Source organism: Rhea pennata, chromosome 2, assembly GCF_028389875.1.
Source record: "Rhea pennata isolate bPtePen1 chromosome 2, bPtePen1.pri, whole genome shotgun sequence".
NCBI classification, from domain to species: Eukaryota; Metazoa; Chordata; class Aves; order Rheiformes; family Rheidae; genus Rhea; species Rhea pennata.
This window is the reverse complement of record NC_084664.1, coordinates 11,754,859-11,776,880: the sequence shown is the minus strand read 5'-3', so window position 1 is coordinate 11,776,880 and position 22,022 is coordinate 11,754,859. Positions and strand designations below refer to the sequence as shown.

General features: G+C 38.0%; 1 protein-coding gene across 4 annotated transcripts in view; it reads right to left on the bottom strand.

Annotated features, from left to right (window-relative positions):
* Positions 1-458: 458 nt before the first annotated feature.
* Positions 459-22,022, bottom strand: part of ZMYND11 (zinc finger MYND-type containing 11) — a 106,960-nt gene continuing 85,396 nt past the window's right edge. For all 4 annotated transcript variants that reach the window (XM_062568850.1, XM_062568851.1, XM_062568853.1 and 1 more), the window contains 11 exons: positions 20,117-20,194; positions 19,589-19,681; positions 18,045-18,132; positions 16,516-16,571; positions 15,767-15,844; positions 15,102-15,220; positions 13,069-13,276; positions 11,076-11,144; positions 8,697-8,969; positions 7,510-7,695; positions 459-2,829 (listed from right to left, as the gene is read on the bottom strand). In XM_062568850.1, the coding sequence (XP_062424834.1) occupies positions 2,707-2,829; positions 7,510-7,695; positions 8,697-8,969; positions 11,076-11,144; positions 13,069-13,276; positions 15,102-15,220; positions 15,767-15,844; positions 16,516-16,571; positions 18,045-18,132; positions 19,589-19,681; positions 20,117-20,194 (1,371 nt within the window). In that variant the 3' untranslated portion in view covers positions 459-2,706. The remainder of the gene's footprint in view (positions 2,830-7,509; positions 7,696-8,696; positions 8,970-11,075; positions 11,145-13,068; positions 13,277-15,101; positions 15,221-15,766; positions 15,845-16,515; positions 16,572-18,044; positions 18,133-19,588; positions 19,682-20,116; positions 20,195-22,022) is intronic.

Here is a 22,022-nt window from a genome sequence, read left to right as displayed (position 1 = left end):
CAGAAAGATTTTTCTCACAAATGGTGGCAGTTGCATTTCCTTGAGGTGAAGCCACATAGGGCCTTTCTGGGGCTGATTTAACCCTGCAATGTGATTTATGGAAGCATTTGGAAAGCATATGTACGGATTGCGTATGTGCGCTCGCTCGGTGAGGCTAAAATTGGCCCGGTAGCCCCTAACTACGGGTAACAAATCCCAAACATATTTCATGCACACAGCTATCTATGATGTGGAAAAGCAAAGCAGCCCTGAGCCGGGCGGCTCACTCCACCTAAAGGAAGCAGGAGGCAGAAACTGCCGCTCCTCCCTGTTTGCAATGTGATCACAGCAAGAACAAAATAATAATAATAAAAAAAAGCTCTTTCTTGGTGAGGAAGAGTAAAAATAGCAGCGTAAGGCATGCCTATGGATGGATCGTAGGACAACTAGCCAGAAATAACAGGGACGCTTTCAGTGAGTTTTTTTTTTAAATACATTTATTAACCAATGTTAACACATTAAATGACTCTATATATTGCTAGTCAGAGCAGCTTACAAAATGCCAGAATGCATCATAAACTGGACAGCCACAATGAATAATTACAATGTGCATAGTGGCTAAGCTCAACACTTTAATATAGCTTTATGATTTGCAGAAAAATTAATTTTAAATCATGATTCCTAAAACAATCAATTGTAATTTTACCTAAAACTTATACAAAACCAGGCCACAATCTTTTTTTTTTTTTTTTTTTTGTTTTTTTCTTTAAAACACACAGTTTTCACGCTGTAGTAACTTGGAAATGTGCAACCGTGTCAACAGAGACAAAAAAGCCAAAGTAACACGAATCTTACTTTCATGCAGCTATCAGTTAAATATTACATATTCTGGAATGATTTTACACCAAAAATATTTCCACAATAACTTGCTTTCATAGGGGTGGATCGAAGTTTTTGGAACTTGTAAAGTAATTGAACAAGATTGTTTTTTAGTTGTGAAGTGTTTTACAGTCACAACACAGAGGCGACAAAAGTTAATTACACATTTATCAGGCAATAATGTAGCTGTGGTAATACAAGTTACCATCTACCTACTATGGTTTCCAAATCAACTTACCACTTAATTTCTGCAACATATTGGGCATTATTTGGCAGTTATCTAGTCAATTAACTTCTATCACCACTGTAAGTAAAAAAGATCAGGATTTCAATGGCAGTTCACAGAAATCTTAGTTATATTTTAATCTTTACAATGACCCTGACAAATCCTAGAGAAAACTTTTTTAAAAGGCTTTCCTCCTGATTCTTCAGCTTCCATCGTTCCATCATGTAATTGTTTTCAATAAATATCAAAGATCTAAATAAATATTTACAAATTATTCCTCTAACTTCTCAAAAAATAGTTGGATGATTAATGGGCATATGACTCAGTCTAAGACCAATCTTGGAAAGAAACTAAAATGCTGAGACACTTTAAAAGAAAAGCTATTTACGTAAGCTTTACATCTATTTAAAAAATGTCTCTGAACATGGATGCAATTCATATATCTATATATAAAACAAACAAAAAAAAATCATTTTTCAACTATCGATCCATTCCTATTGGTAATGCTTCTTAATCCAGACATTCCGCAAAATACAGACTTTTTACAAATCACGGCATCTTTAATACAAGAAAATTAACATGCAGTATTCTTCATTCTGAGTACAGTGATGGAGCTCGTTATTAGGCAATGACCCATTACTACAAACATAACGGCTTCTGTGAAACGTAAGTGCTTTTTCTCCTCTTGTTATCAAGTTACAATGGACCAGGTGACACCAGATCATAGGCAGTCAAATGACGTTGGACTGGCGAGGCTGAAGGGGGACGCAATAAAGAATTTGTATGTCTCCTAATTCTGTGTATGAATAAAGGTAGTTTTTTTTTTGGCTTTTCTTATTCTTGTTACAAGCACTCATGTTAGGACAAAGATGAAATGTGCAAACTTCAAAATTTAAATATTCATTTTTCTCTAAGATCCAGCTCAGTAAAAGATTACCCCAGTTCCCTGTGATTTTAAACTACAAGATCAAAGCTAATATTTTGTTATAAAAGTTATATATTGAAAAGAAATAATGAAAATAAAACACAGTTGGGAAATATTTAAGAAAAAATATGCAGGACTAGCACCTGCTGTGTCAACCCTGTTCCCTAAATTCAATCATGTACCCACTGGTATAACCAATAGATAATGCCTTTAAACAGTAAAATTAAGCTGAACAAAACCAGCTCAACAAGGTTAAGAAATAAACATTACATCAAGGTAGTATGCTGCTTTTTTCTGAAACAGTTCTATAGTTCTTACATTCAGATCTAGTTTTTAAATGTTTCTTTTGTTAAACTTGCATGTTTTTTTTTTAGATCTGCTGTTTTTAAAGATTAAAATCTCTGTAAAACCTAAAAATGTTTTAAAATTTGCTGAAAATGCAACAAATCCTCTAGTTTAAAATTATTTAAAGTAACCTGCTCCCACAGATGTTAAATTCATTTCGCTGACAAAATTTTGGAGGAGCATTAAACAGAAGATTGAAATTACTGTGCAAAATTTCTTTTACGAAAAGTGTTTAAAGGCTGGTGCAAAATGGGAAGCAAATTCTAAACAATTTTGGCTTCTTGGAAACAAAAACCGCTGTGTCTGAGAATAGCAATCATCGGGGTGGTTTGCTAGGGGAGGTACAGATCTTTCATCTTTTTCTGCGGCAGGTACGTTTGTGTTCGGCATGCCAGTGCTCCTGCTGACACTTGATGGAGCAATAGGAAGTATTCCAGCAGCAGTGGTACATCGCCTCCTCTTCACAGTTGTAGCACTGGAGGGAATAAACAAGCTGGGATTAGCATCCTTGCAGGATAGCCCCAATGCACACACGAGGTTTCCTGCTTGCCCTTGGGCACGTCGGCACAGAGGCACTTCTCGTGCACTCATGCTAGGGCCATCTAAGTGCAGAATGGCATTTTTCACACCAACTAAAGCAGTAATCTTTAGCACATCTGCAGAATACTTGCATTTTTCTAGAGTCTGGGTCATTTTTTTAAAAAAAAAAATACCTCTCATTTAAGATACCAAATGGAAGCAGACTCAGATTTTCAACCATACAGTGCAAGAACAGCCTTTTTTAACTATATCTTTGTATAACAGCATCCTGATCTATATCCTAAAAGCTGTGATAAATCAACAGGCACTCATGGAGCGGACAGGTTTTGAGCAACCTTGAAAATCTGTCACTTCACATGGGCTCCTGAGATTTCTGCACAAGCCTGAGCTCTCTGGAGATTGCTGGGGAAGGTCTTTTGGGGTTAGGTAAGTCTCAAAAGTCACAACAACAACATTACTGGAGTAAACAAGGATTTGCTACCTAGTGTTTTCTTACAGCTAATTAAGGGTAGGTCTGCAAGGAGGCTCCCAGCACGAGGGAGAGCTGACCAGCAGACAGCGCTGCTATTTGGAGAAAATAAAACTTCATGCTATATTGGTGCTATTGAGAATAGCGAGAAAGCACCTTTTCCTCCAAGTCCTCTAGAAACCAGAGAAGGCTTGATTTGCACAGGCTGGCTAAGTGGACTCTTACACCTTGTGATGCCTGCCAATGCAGTGCAAAAACACAGAAATAATAGATGCTGCACAGCCCATGATTTCTGTGGAAATACCCATTTCTGGGCAGTTCCATGGTAAAGAGAATGTTTATTCTGGAACATGAAGAATGTTCCCAGTTTCTTGGTAGCTGTAAGAGCTACCAGGAAAACAAACTTGTAGCCTCTGAAGAACTAAAAAAGGAATAAACACACTGGTCAATGAGGAGCTACACCACCCACATGGGTAATGCACCCTTTCTCCAGATGGTTTCATACCCTTCTAAGAGCACTGCAAGAGCATTATTCTATCAAAATGCTGTAAAGTAGGATGGCATTATTGCTAAGGGAGCTGCTTATACCTAGGACCCTTGATAACTAGGATCTAAAGATCTCATATTTGTCTTTCTGAGGCTGGTATACTCAAAATCAGAGAGTACCTTTAGGAATGCAGTCTCCAACACCTACTGCGGGACTGGGGACAGGCATAGCACAGTCTGTGCAGGCTCCCATCAAACCACACATTCAGGCCAGAGTTATATTTTTATGTCCTGTCCAGCTAAAACATTGTTGATAAAACAGAGAAAACAAATCCAACTGCCTTAAAACAAAACCAAACCACAACAAGCCTATCCAGGATTGAAAGGAAGATCCAAGAAAGCAATCTTTTACATTAGCTAACCTGATAATAATTTATTTACATCAGTAAAAAAGGAACTGCCCTAGCGGCATGCAAAGAGAACCTTTCCATTTTCTTTTTATAACAGCTCCAAGGAAGTTTATTTGTAGCAGTGCCTGCAAACAAGTGCCCTCTAGAGAGTTGTATTCCTGCTTTTTTTTTTTTTTTTTTTTTTTGTGTAGCTGGCTGCCCAGGAGCCTGTGGGAACCATTAGGGGCATCCGCGGAAAAGATGCTTGGAGCAGATGTGTCTCAATTACATACAGCAAGGGCATCAGCCTAGAGACCATGTTTACATCTGCTTGCTTGGAGAGATCAAAAAAAGCTAAGACAGAAGAGGACAGCTCTGATCTGTCCTGCTGCTCCTTTTACATATGTTGTCCATAAGCATTGGATGTAAATCTCCACTTACAAAAAGAACATACAGTGTTATCTAAACCGGCACGAGCACATGTGACCAAGAAGGCAAAATGCCAGTTAGCCTCAGGCCTCCACTTCTTTGTATTTTACTCTTTCTAAACATGCTATCCATAGCTTGGTATTTGTTTCAGACAGCATACATCACAGACAATGCTTATTCACTTAAAAACAGAACCTGTTGCAAATTCAAATAAATATACATATTAACAATACTGCACGAGATGGTGATTAAAGATGAACTGTGCATCAATTTAAATAAAGCTTATATGCAAATAAAATAAACAAAAGATTAAAAAGAAACATATAGAGAACAGCACTCTAATCTGAACTCTGTAGGCCATTAAATTTCAAAATCTCAAGACTATTATCCTTGCCTTTCCATTTCTTTCGTTTGCTACTCATTTGAAGTATCTGCACTAAGTCTAAATTCTCCGAGGGTACAAAAGTGGAATTTTATTAAGTCAAGGGGACTGTGACCATTTAGAGCAGCGCAGTATGTGGTTCTTTACATGTTAGGCTCCTGAGGGCTCGAGCATGTCTTCCCCTGGGCTTACACAGCACCAGCAAAATGATCCCTTGATCTTGACTGGATTTCTTTGTTTAGGTATAAGAAAAATATAAATCTAGCACAAATAATAGAAGCTTTATTCCCACACCTAGACATCTGCACTACTACAAAAAAAAATGTTACTGGTTGTAATTAAAAAGCAAAGCCACCAAAACTCATTTAGTATGTGTTAATTACAAGAGATTTTAGTAAGGAGGTATCATTATTGTAATAACAGCATACAACAGTGGCATTACACACAAGGGACTGTCATTAGTACCACCAAAGGAAACATCACGGGGGAGTTGTGTAACTGGACCAAATCCAGCTGCCTGAGGCTGAGTGTTGGCAGACAGATCCACCAGGTTGCTGGCAAAGGTGTTTGTCCTTACTCTCCCTCTCCCGCCACAGGAGAAACCGGTTGCCTATGGCATTTATGGCTGGAGCCACAGAAATATGAAAGCCTGTTGGATGCTCTCTATATTGTTTAACTTTCTTGTGTCGAAAGAGGTATTACGCACATGGTGATCAGATGCAGTGACGTGGTACCAGGGCACTCTCTGATTAGGCTAACAGACATGGCAAAGACCTACTGGAACAAACTAAAGTAAGTCTCAGGAGGGTAACCTTCATGAACCTTCAAAAAACAACTATAGCTAAGAGCACAGACTCATGATCAGTTGTTGTGACTGAATTACTGCAGATCAGCCGAATGGTGGCAACAGTTCACATGTGTACTCTTAACTTTTGACAGAAGAGAGCTAATTTGATGCAGTTTATTGTGGGCAAAGTCAGCTCAGCTTCTCTCAAGTGTCACGGAGAAAAGCACGCGTGCAGACCCTGCAGGCTCGTGACCCAATAAACATGGCAACTTGATCAAGTCTGAGCCTTTAATAACTTCTCTGGTCGGTAAAGGTAGGTATAAAAGGAAGTATTCTCTCAGAGACCCAAGCGATCCAGTCTCACCACACCATCAGAAAAACCTCTGCTAGGAACAAAAATGAACTCTACAGAAGCTGTGGCATTTCAAGTGCATGTTTTTTCTCTTTAAAATGCAAAGGCACTTCTAACTGTAAGCTATTGTTGCAGTATTTTTTTTTACTCTTCTGCAGAGCAGTTTTGTCTATAGGAAAAAGAATCAGTGATTCTGAACAGCCATTTGCAGTGAAAAGGAAAACCTGCACTGCCGCACTGAGACACAGCTGGCTGTCCCCAGGCAGCAGTGACAGCGGGGACTGCGGCTGCCCATCATGGCTCAGATGAGCATGCCATCTTGTGGTAAGGCACCGACACACTTCTCAGCCACATTTGGCAAAATCAAAGCTCAAGAAGATGAGTAGAAAATCTTACACTAAACCTTCTCGATTTTATATGTAGGTATAAAAACATAGTATAATTTCCTGATCAAAACTTAATTTCCTTGTTCTATGAATTCAGCTAAGAAATAGTAAAGTTTGTATGTGTGTTAGGCTCACTGATCCTCAAAGTAACAAAGTTTTCACCCATACTGTATTACAGATTAGAAGTAAAGTATGATAGTATTCGCAATGCTTGAGTAGATGCTGTACAAGTATGTGGGAAAACACACTCCCATCTTGAAAAGAAAATACAAGCGATTAAACATAAAGAAAAAGCAGGGAGAAGTTTGCAGCATGTAACAGAATGGTAAATTAGGTGTCTTTTCATTTTTTAAAGGACAGACAAACATGCTTTTTGTAGGCATTATTGCAGATTTGAGCTTAAGGATGGAATATGGCATGCATAGAGGGTGTAAAATATATTTTAGAAAATTATGCCTTATATACACAGGAACATAAAAGAGATACAGAAAAAAAAAGGAGGAAAAGGCCACAGGATGTCTATAACAGCATCATTAGCAGGGAAATCCAAATGGTACAGGCAGAGATTGTACCCTCTAAGGTCTTAAGATCAAAGGCATTTGAACATAATGCAAAACTTATCTGATAGGGAGGACAATTAGATCATTATAGCAATGTTTAGAAAAAATATTTTGATGCCAACATCTAGTTGGACTGAAAAAAAGTGGTGCTACTAATAGTAAACAGTGAAGACGGAAAGTAATCAGAACCTGGAGTAGAGAATTGGAGTAGAGAAAATCTGAAATCAATAGTACAAAGGAGGAGAAAACCTGAACACTAAGAGACCAGTGAAAGAGGGCCACAGTCAAAAGTAAGAGAGAAATCACCTTCAAGTAACCTGCCGTCGACATTATACAATTCCAGCTATTCACCCACAATAAATTCTTGACACTTACCCACTGCTTCTTCTTGGTCTGGGAAATCAATTGCTTGTGCTGGCCTGCTAGTTTCTTAATTTCTTCTAAAAACTCTTCTTTGCACTTCTCCTTTACCTGCTTACATTTTCTGTCCATCTCTCCTTGCATGTTGGCCACAGCTTTATTTACAGCCTGCCTTTTCTCCTCTTCCATCTCAGTACGCAGCTGGCACAAAAAAGTAAGACAGTAAATCAAATCAGTGGGCATCTATTGGAATAACTGCATCTTCTTTGAACTTCTGCATATTATTACTAATATGGATAGAGGTCACACACAGAGAAATTCCTCCAATTTAGAAAACAAAAAGTTCCCTCCTTTAAAGCTATAATAGAACTTCCATCCATAACCATGTTCATCCATCAGAAAATGCATGTTCACAACAAAAGTGCCATCATAATTCTATTTTGCAAGGCAATTATAAAAATAGTTACACAGGTTCCAAGTATATTTTGTTAATGATCACTTGACAAATATAAGTATTTATTTATCTTAGACAAAGATTTTGTCCGTTCTAAGCCTAAAGCTGCATACAAATTTAGAGCAAACGTATGATGGAAAATATAGAATGGAATGCCCCTGAGTTCCACAAGAGGCACCATTTAAAATTCCTAATGGGGAGGATTCATCTGCCCTAACTCAGGCATCTTGAAGTTTGATGCTTGACTACTAAAGGATTAACACCTAAACATCCTAGGCTCCTTCCACAGTCCTTCCCTGCAGGAGGAAATTGATCTCCTCTTAAGACAGGTACTTAAGATAGGCCAGATGAATCATCCTCTGCATTGACTTAGGTGAAAAGACTGACAAAAGAAGAATTATTTATGAATAGCATTTAAACAATGATATTGTTTACAACCACACTTGACAGTGGTCACAAAGGCTTTGGAAACAAATAATTATGAATGAACAATTAGTTTCACTTTTGCATCACAGATTTATTTCACTGGAATAGAAACAAAAAAGAAAGAATTTTCTGTTTAAACTAAGATCTATTGGTATAGAAATGGCTTGAAAAGAAATAGTGAAGACTCTTTTAATGTAGTCTCTTTGCAAAAGCTTTTTTTTACCTATTTTCTTAAATACAGATATTACAAAAGCAGAAAAGAACATGACCTGCCCCCTTCCCTCCCCCAACCAGAGTTTAGGTGGTGTTTGATAAGTGGTACCTTTTCCACTGCCTCTCGCACAACTCTCTCAGTTTCTCTTTTGTGATCAGCTTTCATCCTGTCTTTGAAGTCATTAAAGATTTTGGTGTATTTGTCATGGCACATGTTCTGACACACTCCATCATTACTGGTCTGGGTGCTTCGATGCAGCATTTTTGGAGAAGAGGCACTTAACTTCTTGGTCTGAGTTGAGACTGAAACTTTTTCAATGGGCTGAGGCATTGTGGGAATTTCCTGGCTTGAACTTACTGCTTCAGTTTCAGGTTCTGGCTCCTACACAGAAAGAACAAACTTGCAAATCCTGATATCAAAACAGAACGAGGTAACTCTCAGCTCACCTCAAAAAGAAAATGTAGCTGACTAGTACTGGCACAATGAACGTGAAAGTTGTCTGCTGAAGACCTTTCATGCTAACGAGACATGGAACCCCTGAGGAAGACCGCCATCAAGCTGAGTAGGCTCTCTGGTCAGATTTTTCTGACTCCATCTAGGAGCCTTTCAAAAGAAGGTGTGTGGACAGCCCAGGACACTAACTTCTCTACCCTCACTTCCCAAGCAGTACTCACTGCAAACTCAGCGGTGCTACTAAAGGGGCACTGCATGTTTTTCCCTCTGCTGTTCTCCATGAAGGAACTGAGCTGTGCAGCCCATGTGCCTGAACTATGCTGGCAAACTCTGGGCTTACTCTGGGCTCACAGGCTGCACTGGCATCTGTAATACTTCATTTATTTCACAGAGCTGCTGCAAAGATTGACTAGTATTTCAAAGTTGCTTTGAAGATGAAAGGCTAATGAGCATCTAAATCTTGCTTCTAATAACAGAACTAGATTTGGATAACCAGAGAAGGTTTCTGTAATTATACAGTTATCAGAAATCATAGTTACTGTAGTGTACTATATTGAATTTAGCTCCCTGTGTTATTACAGTGTAATACCAATTGTTCCTGCTCTTCAGGACACATAGAAATAATACACCCGCAAACTATTACTGAGATTTTAAGCATCCAAAAACACAGAAATATTATTTCTTTTAACTTATATTTTTTAAAGCTTGTTTAACAGCGCAGAGACAAAGTATACAGTCCTTATTACACTAGACTTGTCTGGGATTGGAATTTGTGCTTGTCTCTGAGATGGGGCTGTGGTAACACTGATCAGAACGCTGGTTGTGTATTCCCTTTTGCAATCAATTGCTCTTTAATATATCGCTCTGATTGACTTCTGGATCACTGACCAAATCTGAGCAGTGCTAAGAAGGCAAATGTTAAGACATAAATATATGAAGCAAATCACAGCATTTGCTTGACAGAAAACACAGTAAAAATGACAAGACATCCTCAATTATACATCGACTGAGGAAGACTGCACTCCTCCTGTCTTGCACTCAAATACAATTGGTGCCCCAGGGAGCTACAGTCATGAAAGATGGTAGGTGTACTACTAACTCCATCGAGTTAGTCTCAGGAAACCTGAAGTTCTGAGCTAGGGACGTAATCAGCTACGTGGTCACAGATGCCCAGACATGAGAAGTGACAATGTCTGTCATTCAGGCACCAGTGTCGCCACACATAGTTCTGGCACGGAACTACCTGAAGCCTCCTCTGTATTGGAGTCCTGAGTCCTGTCCCCAGGTCTGTGTCTATGTGGAACAGTAAACACGTCTCTTCTTCTTTTTTCTTATCCAATGACTAATCATATGAAGTTTTGGGATACACAGAATTACAGAAGTAGCTTATAGGGACTTTGTTTAGCCCTCTCCAATAGAAAGGATTCTTTCAACTTTCCCTCATCAGTTGTTATGATTTTTCTTAGCGTTCAGCCTGGCCACTGAAACAAGGCCAGCAGAAAATATTCAAAACTTAAGAAATACTAGATTTATGGCTCTCTCAGCAACTGCCCCCTTGTGTACAAGCATAATAATACAGTCCCTTAGCTACATGATCACAAACTATTGTTCCCCACTTTCTTCAGTGTACAAGTGGGATAGACAAGAAAGAAAGTTCTATGGGTAAGTTAGGATGTAACATTTTATGAATTTAATATCCTTGATCTTGTAAAATAAAAATATTTTCTAAATGCTGTTGTTTATTAGTTCAACAGACTTATTGAACTAGTTCGGATTTGTCAGTTCTAAAAAAGTTATAAGCTGATTGTTGATTTATTTATGATACAGAATACTACCATAATGATACCAGTGGCTTGCATGTGGCAAATATCTTTATGTTTGTTAGCAGAGAGGATCAAGCTAATGGTGCTGGAATTTCTAAGATTAATACTGTAAAGTAAGTAGAAAGTGACAAAAAACCAAAGTGTCTATGACACAATTTCAAACTTTTTCTATGTTGCTAACTCTATAAACATGGTAATCAAGTTTACTTACTTCTTTCTTGAGTTCCATACTCTGGTTACGTCGTCCTTTCTTTGCTCTTGGTTCCTGAGTCACCTTCAGCTGTGAACATTATGAAAAGAATATTGGATCATTCCAAACAATAGCTCAGATATAAAGTGCTTTATGTACCTTTTATTTGGGATTATTTGTCATTTAATTCTGCAAATAGAAAGCTGAATACTGTTCCTAAATGAGAAGTGCATACTCTTCTTCCTACATTGTCAATGATGACTGTGATCTCATGAATGAACAAAATTAATGAACAAGTTCAACACGCATTTACCTTAACCATTCTTTGCTTCATTTCACACAAAAATTCAAACTTTTGTTTTCTGGAAATTTCTGGTATCAGCAAGCCAGAAAGCAGCAACGATCGTAAAGAGAATGTATACGGGCAAAGATAACAAGATTATCTACACTTGCTATAATTGTTTATGATCGTATACATGGAGAGTATTAAACTTCATGCTTTAGAACAAAAGTACATCTCTAACCATTACAAACTAGGATGAGATCTAAGTGAAGGGTATACTATCTTGAATTTGTTTACAGCAAAGCTCTTACTTCGTTCTCTGAAGCATCTTGTACTAGCTAATATTAGTGTTGGAATATAGCAGAATACTTCAGACCCCTGATTTCGACAGCTACTCTAAAGCTTTCGTACCTGAGAAACCAGTGAAACAGATACAACAGTTAAGCAAGTGGGGTGGAATAGAAGATATGCAAATGGACACTTTAAATCATATGATTAATACTTCTGAAAAACTAGGAAAATGTCTCTGTTACCTTTCATGAAAATTTTTGTATTATAGAATGAATATTATTCATTCTATATTGTTGCATGACTGCATATGCTGCTTTAAATCAAAGGGGCTATAAGGGGTTTGCTACACAAACCAGGCTGAAAAGATAAATGAGTTTTGGTGTGGAGTATCCCCTTAAAACAACATCGAGATCTGTAAGCAGTAAGTTTTTAGCCACAAACTGGAGGACAGAATTGTTTGACCAAAGGGCAAAGGAAGAGAATTAAAACATACTAATCTATTAAAATATAGACATAGAAAGGGGATGGTCGTGAAGCAAGAAGACATTGCCAGGGAAAAGGCTGCCAAAAGTACAGAGAAGTATCCTGCAAGCTATTACAATCTTCCTGCCAAGTCAGTGATAGTGAATATATAACACTTACTTGGATAATGAAAGACTAACAAGATTCAGCTTTGGTAAGGGAAGATGCACATTGGAAATGCGAATTGTTTTATCTTGTGCCTGTGTACTTTTAATCTTATTTAAAGCAATATAAATTTTCTTGTTTTGCAGAATTATATTTGAGTTACTTTAGTCCATTGCTGTCACATGCTTCTAAAGTGCAATGTTTGCATTTAGCTTTTAGTTGGACTTGTTGCAAATGTCATGCATGGTTGGTGTTACTCAGGGATCTGTAACGCAGGATACAAAGTGAGCATATTCCGACTGCAAAAAGGCTGAAGAGCTACAGGACTGTCCCTTGATGGGTGTCCAAGGTGGCAGTGTTGCAGTCCATCTGATATCCATGACATTTAATATGAACATGCCTATTTAACTTTAGAAATCTTAGTGACAAACTTCTTGAAACCACCTAGAGGTCATCCAAGAAAATTAGGAAAAGCTTTATATACTCTTCATATTCCTAAGCTACAAAACACAGGAAAAACAAGCCTATGAGTCCTCCTGTTGTCACCATAAAACTGCAGGCAGGGCACAACACTAATTTACAAGTAAAGTAGCCCAATATATATCATCTCTTAACTCAATGTACGTCATCTGTCCAGGTTGCTGATGACACTCATGGTCCTGGGCAATTAGCTCTTGCTGACCCTAACTCAGCAGGAGGGTTGGGCTAGACAGTCTCCAGAGATGCCTTCTAACCTCAACCACTCTGTGACTCCGTGATTTGTTGTACTCTTTAATAAATTGGACTAGTTGCACACGTTGTGGCGGCTCTAACCTGCTCATTGCTGGTGGAGGAAATACTAGACTCTGCCTCTTCTTCCCCTTTATCTTCATTCTTTGATTTCCAAAATCTTCCCTCGCGAAGGAAACGCTGATGCAGTTCCAGCTCATCACAAGCCTTCTTCCAACCCATACTGCGCTTCACATGCAGCCGATGGATGTTAACTGTGATATCTTGAATGTTTTCTGAAGGGATCCAGGCCCTTTTGAACACATGGTACAGACAGGTTCAGAAACATGAAACACACATGGGGGAACTTGAGACACTGACTTCAAAAGTGGACAGAGTTTAAGCAAAGCCCAGTCACTGACAATTCCTGTTTACTTAGAAGTTTTGTATGTTCAACATATATGAAAACACAGGTCACCTATAGTTAGACATTTGAGTTCCTAAAAAGAGTTGTCAGGTGTTGGCACTATGGCTGAAAATCTCTCTTTTGTCTTTAATGAGCCACAAAAAAACACAGAGCCAATAGCAGTACAGTCTTCTGCTTGCTCTCTCCTTAAATGCCCAGAGTCAGACATGGAAACATCCTTATTGAAGGTTCATTTGGTAATACAATTTAGCCCTTGACTTCTTTGCTATAACTGTCAAAGAATATAACCAAGTTATCACTTTGAATGTTGATAATCTGTGGTTGGGGCCACTGTCTATCAGGCCTGAACTCATACTCTTTTGGACTGAATTCCCGCCAGGGACTCGGTTCCGAAGGTACTTTGTCCTCTTAAATATTTTCAGAGAGTCCTCACTGAGTTAGATGGGCAGCTCTTGACATTTTGAAAGAATATTAAAGAAAAAGAGTTATTGTCAGGCACATTTACATGACAGAGTAAATAATGTAATAAATTAAACATCTGCAGCTAGATTCTCAGTTCTTGTAATACAACTAGCATTTCAGTGAAGTCAAAGAAATGATGCTAATCTATACTAACTGGGAATCTGGCCTTTCATTTTTAAAGTCCAGCACAGTAACAAAGCAATGACACTCTAGTAAAACATATTTTGCCTTTTCTACCAGCACAAGTTGCAGGCATCTCATCCCACAAGTATTGTGTTGTTTCATTGAATAGTTTGATGCTGTGAGAACTTAATGTCAAAACTACTAATGAGATAAGCTACATTTGCAAACAGATTACTATTCCAAGATAAATCATTCTATCATTGCAACACAAATAAAGGTCCTTTACATACTCTATGCTTATTAGAAAATCTCTTTGGCAGATCATATAACAAATGAAAAAACATTATATAATATAGAAGTTATGTTAAAAGCCATTTAAATAAACAGCTTCATAAAATACTGGCACTGGATTCTCAAAGTCTTTTTGGGAGGCACCAGAAAATACCACAGCCATGAATTGCTCTGCAAATGTCTTATTTCCTCATATGCAGGCATATAAATCAAATGGCAAAAGAACTGATGTACCTACATTATAGTAACTCTACTATAATCTGCTCAGTAAGCTAAACCGAGCAAGAAAACAACTGCTGGAGATGGAAGTAAAACCTGATCTCTAAGGGCGCAGTTTCTCATGTAAAGAGTTACTCTTTGAAACTGCAAACCGGGTCACAGCAAGAGTTCTGTCAACATTCTAGCAATAACGCAGAAACATTTTGTGATGTATATTATGTTACTAAAATACAAAACTGCAGTGTGCCTGCTCAGATGAGAACATTATACAAAGCCAATACATCTGGTAGTAGAAGTACATTTCTGTCCAATTTTTGCCTCAGTCTAGATTAGCAGGTTTGAAGAAACAGTCCTATGGACAGCAGTTCATTTGCTTTCTTTAATTAAAACTGCATTAGGTAACATCCCTAGGGCAACTGTGGAAATGGAGTCACTGAGCCACTTGGCAACTTTAGATGTGTTAGACTGAGCTTCAAATTTTCTGAAACAATTACGGCTAAGTGCTCAGTCTTTCTAAAGCTGGCAACTAGTTCAGCCAGGATTTACAACATCACAGATGAGATAAACTTGTTTAAGTACTGTTTGTAAAAAGCAGCACATGGAATTAATAAATTACCTTTGGTGGTGATGGCCAAAAAAGCGAACATCAACTTGATTGTCCTCTTTCTGCATGACTTTGGCTGGCCAAAACCCAAAGCCTTTCATTTTGGCCCAAACCAACTCATGATTAGGTATCTGGAAAAAATGTTGCATTTATTATTATATATGAAGCATTATATTAATTTCTCCCACAAATATTTGATGATAATAGCATACTAATATCTTAAGAATATGGTTGCTGTATATATATAAGTGCTTGTTTTCATTTTTATCTTCTTACAATACATATTTCCTTGTTAGATGTATTGCTTGGATCAAAGTCAAAAAAAGACAAAAGTCTGAAAAGAATGTAACGTCTTTTGAAAAAACAGATCCTAAGCATCCCCAAAATTAAGCCTGTCTTTATAGCTTTATTCAAGAGTAAAGTTCTATTTCTGTAAGTTCCTTATTTTCTTGTGAGACTATTGTAACTGCCTGATAACCAAGTTTTATTACCCTTATTGTTATTGCTTTGAACATCAATCAACATTTCACATGTGGAAAATATCTAGGCTTAGTGAGTCTTAACCATACATTTGAAACAAGCCTACTGAAGTGGAATATTCAATGCATGAATAAAACCAAAACTGTAGGTATTTATATAGAAAAGCAAACAAACAAAAATCTGTGTCAGCAACATACACATGGATAGCAGAACCAATTGTCAGGTCGTGCATTTGACAAATAGAAACAGTTCTTGCAGAGCTGCAGTTCATCCAGCTGCAAAACAAAAAACAGGTAAATAAGTCCAAAAAATCCTATGTGTGGGACCTCAATAGCATCACTCTCTCTTAAGTAGTAACAATTTTCAGCCCTGCTTGCTTTTTGTGGAGTTACTTCTGTCCATGCAAAACTAGAGGTACGAAACAGGTGTGCTGAGAGTGGATGACAGACAAGCTGCAGAAACATTATTCATGGTTTAGAAAACTGGGGGGAGGGATTTAGTAAAGCTAAAATACAATGAACAATTATTTAAATTCATTAAATATTTAAAGCACATTCTGAAAGTAGTAGTTTAATTGTACAAAAAGAGGAAGTGAAACAGCTGCCTGTAACTTCATTTTTCTATCTCTTCATTTTTCAATGCCAATAACAGAAGTTGGTAAAAATCTCACTTCAGGTTCAATTTATACTTATATTAGTAAGTACAATTATTTCTAGCCCAATTATGCATTACTAGATTATTTCAAAATTAAAATTTGAATCTGTTTATTTTCCAAATGATAGTTGCAAAAAACAGAGGGGTTTTGAATCAGCTGTTAGGAAGTTACAAGAAAAAGTTTGCAACAGAATTCATACCCTTATTTTTGTAATATGAAGAATCACTTTTTTAGGTTCTGATATGATAATCAAATGGCTTGTCTATACTTTGGTCACTGGGTACTACTTACTTCATGGCATGTGTCTTTGTAAAGCATCCTTGCTATATCAGCTTGTTCACTGTCCGCTATAAATTAAAAATAAATACTATAAACAACCACAGTATGATCACAGTGCTCACAAAAATTTGCAGCTGTCATTGCTATGACTTTCATGCTATAATTGTCTTGCTTGAAAGTACAAAACATTACTCAGCTTCTTGGATAACTCTTCCATTTAAAAATTTGTGACCACCAATGTTATATTTGTTTGCTCTTTCATGTTTGTATGCAAAAACCCTGTTGGGAGCATTTAAACCAAACAATGCAGTAAGTATACATCTGTGCAACAGCAGCTGGGACACAGGGTTGCTCTTAATATGAATCCACTATTTCTTTCTCTACTAATGTCTTAATAATACACTGCAATCATCCTAAAACATGTATGTCTGCTATAGCAAACTTTATAGCAAAACAGGTACAATCACATAAAAATTTTTGCTTAGAGCACTGCTTCACAGTTCCCTCTGCCCCTGTGTATTTCTCTGTTAGCACACTCAGCTCTCTCCCTACCAGTTGGATTGTGCATTTCCTGAGATTGTGAACAGAACCGATGCCCCCTCCTCCCATTGCTCCAGGCACAAGCTGTATCTGCAGCGGGAGAACCACGTCCTTCATGAAACGACGCCCGAAAAGAACCTTGTTACTGAACGTGCTTCTAGCTTCTGCAGGCTACATGTTTTGGTGGTGTTTTTCACTTCCAATCAGATTGTTCCACAGTACCAAATAGTCATGAAGTACTTTCACTACTTAAGAAGAATCCCTTTTAATGCACTCAATGTTCAAGTCCTGTTTGTCTCAGCTCTAAAACCTTATGAACCAACAAGTGTTGCCTCAGCAATCCAAACAGAGAACAGGTATTCCCTTGCTTGACTGCCTGCAGCTTCCTGCCTTCCAGTAACCTGTTCTGAAGCAACTCTAGCTTGATTTTTTCTAAGCATTTCCTTCTGTAACAGTAGGTCTCTTCAAAGTGCAGCATCTGGCCAATTTATAATGTAGGTAGCCAGCATTAATTTTCTCTGATGGCTATACCTCCACACTGTATCAGCAGGACACCCTTATTCTGGTTGTAGCTATATTTGTTTTCACTATATGGGAAGTAATTGCCCACAAGGGAAAAGAAGATTTGTGTCTATACTTCTGCTGACACAAAAAATCAGAGAGTAGACCTCTTTCTACTCTAGAACAACATATGCATACTGGCAGAAATCTGCTTTCTAGGCTGACTTATGAATTAGGCTGCAGAAGAAATAGGATGCTAAGGGTGCAAATTCCTACTGAAAGTTTAGCCAGAGAGGATAGAGATAGTTGTATAGGCGGTGCGCAATTACACGTCCTGTAGCACGCTAAGCCTTCTTGCAGCAAACTGTTTGATTTGTTAGGGCTCCCTACCAACCTTATCCACCTTTAAGATTACCAAACACCAAATTTAATTCTGAACTTGTGATTTCCTATAGGCAAAGATAAATCAAAGAGTGCAAGTAGTAAATGTAGTACTCTACCTCCATAGAAAATCACGGTGTTGTGTAGAAGTAGCTGAGCATCTGCTTTGAACTCCTCGTAACTCCTGTACTTCCCTTCATTGACTTTCTACACAAAAGAAAACATAGGATTGTGAAAATGTTGCTGATGTACCTGTATTATGTAGAGAAACTGTCATAGAAATCTGCATTATGCAAGTCAGATCATCACTGCCTTTCCTGTGTACCGAAGAAATACCTACAACTGTTTGACATTGCCTGTCAGTACCTTAACTGGCTGTGCTGATCCACTTACATAATGCCCAGAGGTAAAATAGGTGATTTAGTGTTTGATTAGGTTGAAAAATTCTCTCAGTTCAAACAGGGTAAATCTAGAGTAGCTGCATTCACTTCCACTGTATAGATGGAATATGATGTTGCCCAGAACAATTAAAGACGTATTTTGTGAGGTGCAGATTTTGTACCTTCAAAATACACGCTAGTTTCCAATCACTACTCCTAGCACCTTCACCTGACAGTCCCTCTTTTCTGATGAAGGCAGATTGCCTTAGTCTTCCAAACTCATAAAAAAAGCTTACAGGGATCCATGCAGTGCATTTTCTTGCTACAGTCTTTTCTCTGATAAGGAATACAGTATTTTCAGTTGTGCTCTGCTAAGAGCACCTATGAGAATTGTACGGCAGACAAAATATCATCAGTTTCTAGCATGCTATCAAGGCCAAAAAGACCTTGTGTGGGAGCAGGTGAAGGTGACACAGTGAGAATAAGGCTTGACAGATGTTGAGGTACTACCAGTGTTGCCACTTCCTCAGGACAGAACAAACAGTGGTGGTCTCCAAAACTATTAATGTAGCTATTGTTTATCCATGTGTTTCAGTAACATAAAAAAGGTTCTTAACAGCTATGGTTGTAAAGGGCAATATATACTATAACATGTCACAGCAATCCAGATGCCGTCATGAAAAAGATGAATATGCTATTCATTTCTGTCATGTGTAGTTGATTCATATGAGTCCTGGTCAGAACTTCACTTCAGAAAGAAAGGACAACATATTTACTAGTACTTTATTTTTGGAACAATTAACACAAAACAGATGTTTTAAGTCAGTCTTGTTTTTTTGCCATCAACAAAATGATTGGCTCTTTATGAATCATTCAGATGTTTATAAAGTTGATGTCTATATAATGCCTTAATGACTAAAACTGAAATCTGGTCAAACACATTTGGCTAGATATGCTAACACAGGCGCTCAAGTCCATATTCAGTGACTTAAATAAAGGGTACTTTCCCTAAAAATTTCAACTACCCAGAGGCCTTAGTAAAAGCTTTAGTGAAAAAGGAATTGAGGGTACTCCATGTCTGAATACTAGGCAATACTCAGAATGTTTTTATTTGGTCACCTATTTATAGAGAAAAGTTTGAAATTTTAACTCCATATTGAATGCTGGAAACGATGCTGAGCATAAAGAAAATTAAACTGAATAGTGATTTAGCCCTTAAGGTTTACCTTTACTGTTAAAAGACACCATAAACAGTGTAAAAGTTAGAAAGCAAGTCACTCTACCTCCTGTATAGTAGGAACATCAACAGCTGAGTGCACCAGCCTCCTATACATTGGGTGTTTGTTGTCCTTCCCTTTCTTGTTTAGGTCTATAGCCTGAAAGGACCATGAGACAGCGCAAGTTATTGCTTTTAGAATCTGCTTAAAACACAAATGGAATATTAAGAAATTGTAATAGTTTGGAGTATTCCAGGTGGGGAAGACACAAGGCCAAATTCTGGCTCTGACACCTGCAACGACATGCCAGGCTGACACCCACAGAGAGACTGACTCAACATGTCTCAAACCTGAAAACCGCCCATTTCAGAGGATCCACAGGCCCATGGGATAAACTACTCCTGCCCGAACGATGACTGATCTGAACAATGAGACATAATAAGTGGGTGCTGAAATAAACAAATCGCTTATCATAGGGAAAATAAAACAACACTCTCTCGTACCCCTTCCCTGCACAAGGACACATGGCCAACCACAATGCACCTGCCACTGCGCAACCCAATACCTTGACAAACTTTCCTGTTTCTGACTCACCCGCTCCTTCATACGAGAGACTATGAATCGCAGGTATGTGCTCATCTCTTGTTTACTTGTGTTTTTCTTCTTGATACTCTGTTAAAGAAAAAGATTTTCATATTATTGACTTCAAAATTCATTCACCAAAAATTTTATCTTGTGTCACAACATTTTTTGAAAAAGGAACTTTGCATCACATCAATCAGATGATTAGGCTTGATTTTAATTTGCACATAATCAATAAAACTTTTTCAAAGACTCCCATGTAAAAAACATATCTTATTAGAATAAAGTAATGAAGAAAGCTATTTTAAGGAACAGTTTAAAATGTATTTAATGATCTATTTATTAGCAATGCTTTAGTATCTTCTACGAAATAAGAAATGATTAAAAAATACTCTTTGCTATGTGCTCACATGATTTATGTGCTTACTAGACAAACAGACACCATCTAGGATGAACTCAAATTACAGGACTGCTCTAGCTAGTAAAAACTCAGAGTACATTTCACTGCTTAGGAAATACAGTGGCTGTTGGTTTTTGTGGTTCTCCCTTCACAAAACCTAAGCCAGATCCGGGAATACAGACTGTTTCTTTCCAGCAGTTCCTGATCCAGACTTTTTTATCCTCATATTGGACTAATACAGAGTCTTATCACTACCCTTCAAGGTCAGTGGTCAGTGGTCAGTGCAAGCTAGAAGGAAACACTCCATAGAGCAATCGTGCTGCTACAGAGATCGTGGCTTACGGCGAACACCCAGCTCTGGGCTGCAAACCAGCATCGCTGAGTCTAGACCACAGTTGCTGTTCACAGTTCAGCGCTTTGCCTTAAAAAAGCTAACTGCAACATGGTATCTGCTCTTTGCTATTGTGTCTGTAGTTCTCCAAATTAAATGTGCAGTGGAAGCAACAGTGTGGGCTCTGAATGCTCCAGGGGCTGAGTGTCAGGCTGAGCTCTCCTCTTCTCATGCCTCACCTCCACGCAAACTCGGTGTGCTGAGCTGGCTCTGAACTACACTCGCCTCTTCAAATTATGACAGTTTTCACAAAGATCCCCGTAACTATGCAGCTGGTTGTTCCTTAGCAAACATTATTAAGATGTGCAAGAAGAAGCAGAATCCAATTCACCACTTCCTAACAGGTAGCTAAGAGACGTATCAGACTTAAGACATATTTCCTTGCTACAAGCATTTTATTTTTACTAAAATGACTCTGAAGGAGTCATATACATTGAGGAAGCAGATACGTTGAGCCACATATATAGCGGGAGCGGGTATCTTATGTACAGAGCAATTACTTTTATATATAAATTTACTTGGCAGAGTATAAATTACGTATCAATACCAAAAAAAGAGCATATGATTTGATTGAGCCTCTTCTGCCTCTATTCCTTCTGAAGGTTGAAGGCCTTCTGGCAATCACATGTTGGCCCTTGTATTATGGCAGGTGCGTAGCCTATACATCTCAGAACTGCACTTACTATCTCCATCTTAAAGTAAACCAAAATTGTTTGCAGAACTACAGATGAAGGTGTTTATTTCACTGCTTAAGAGCATGGACAGCATCTTTACCAAACTGTGCTGAACTATTTCTATTTAACTGTAACATGGTATATGCTGTACTTCCAATTGCCTCTGTCCAATAACAAATCTACGTGGACACTACCATCCATGCAACAGCTTTTCCCTGGCAGGACACTGCCACTACTGGGCAAAATTCAGGATTGTGGAAAGGGCCAGTACCAGGTCTTTCTAAGATTTATATCCCCTTTAAACATTATTTTCACGTTGTTAGTGGTCCCCAGATCTTCTTTCCAAATCCCAAAATGAGTAAGAATTTTACTTTTAAAAGCTTTCTGTGCTGTATTTGTGAATCACCCTCTGTGTATCCACATTCTACTTTCTTTACCATGAGAATGTGCATT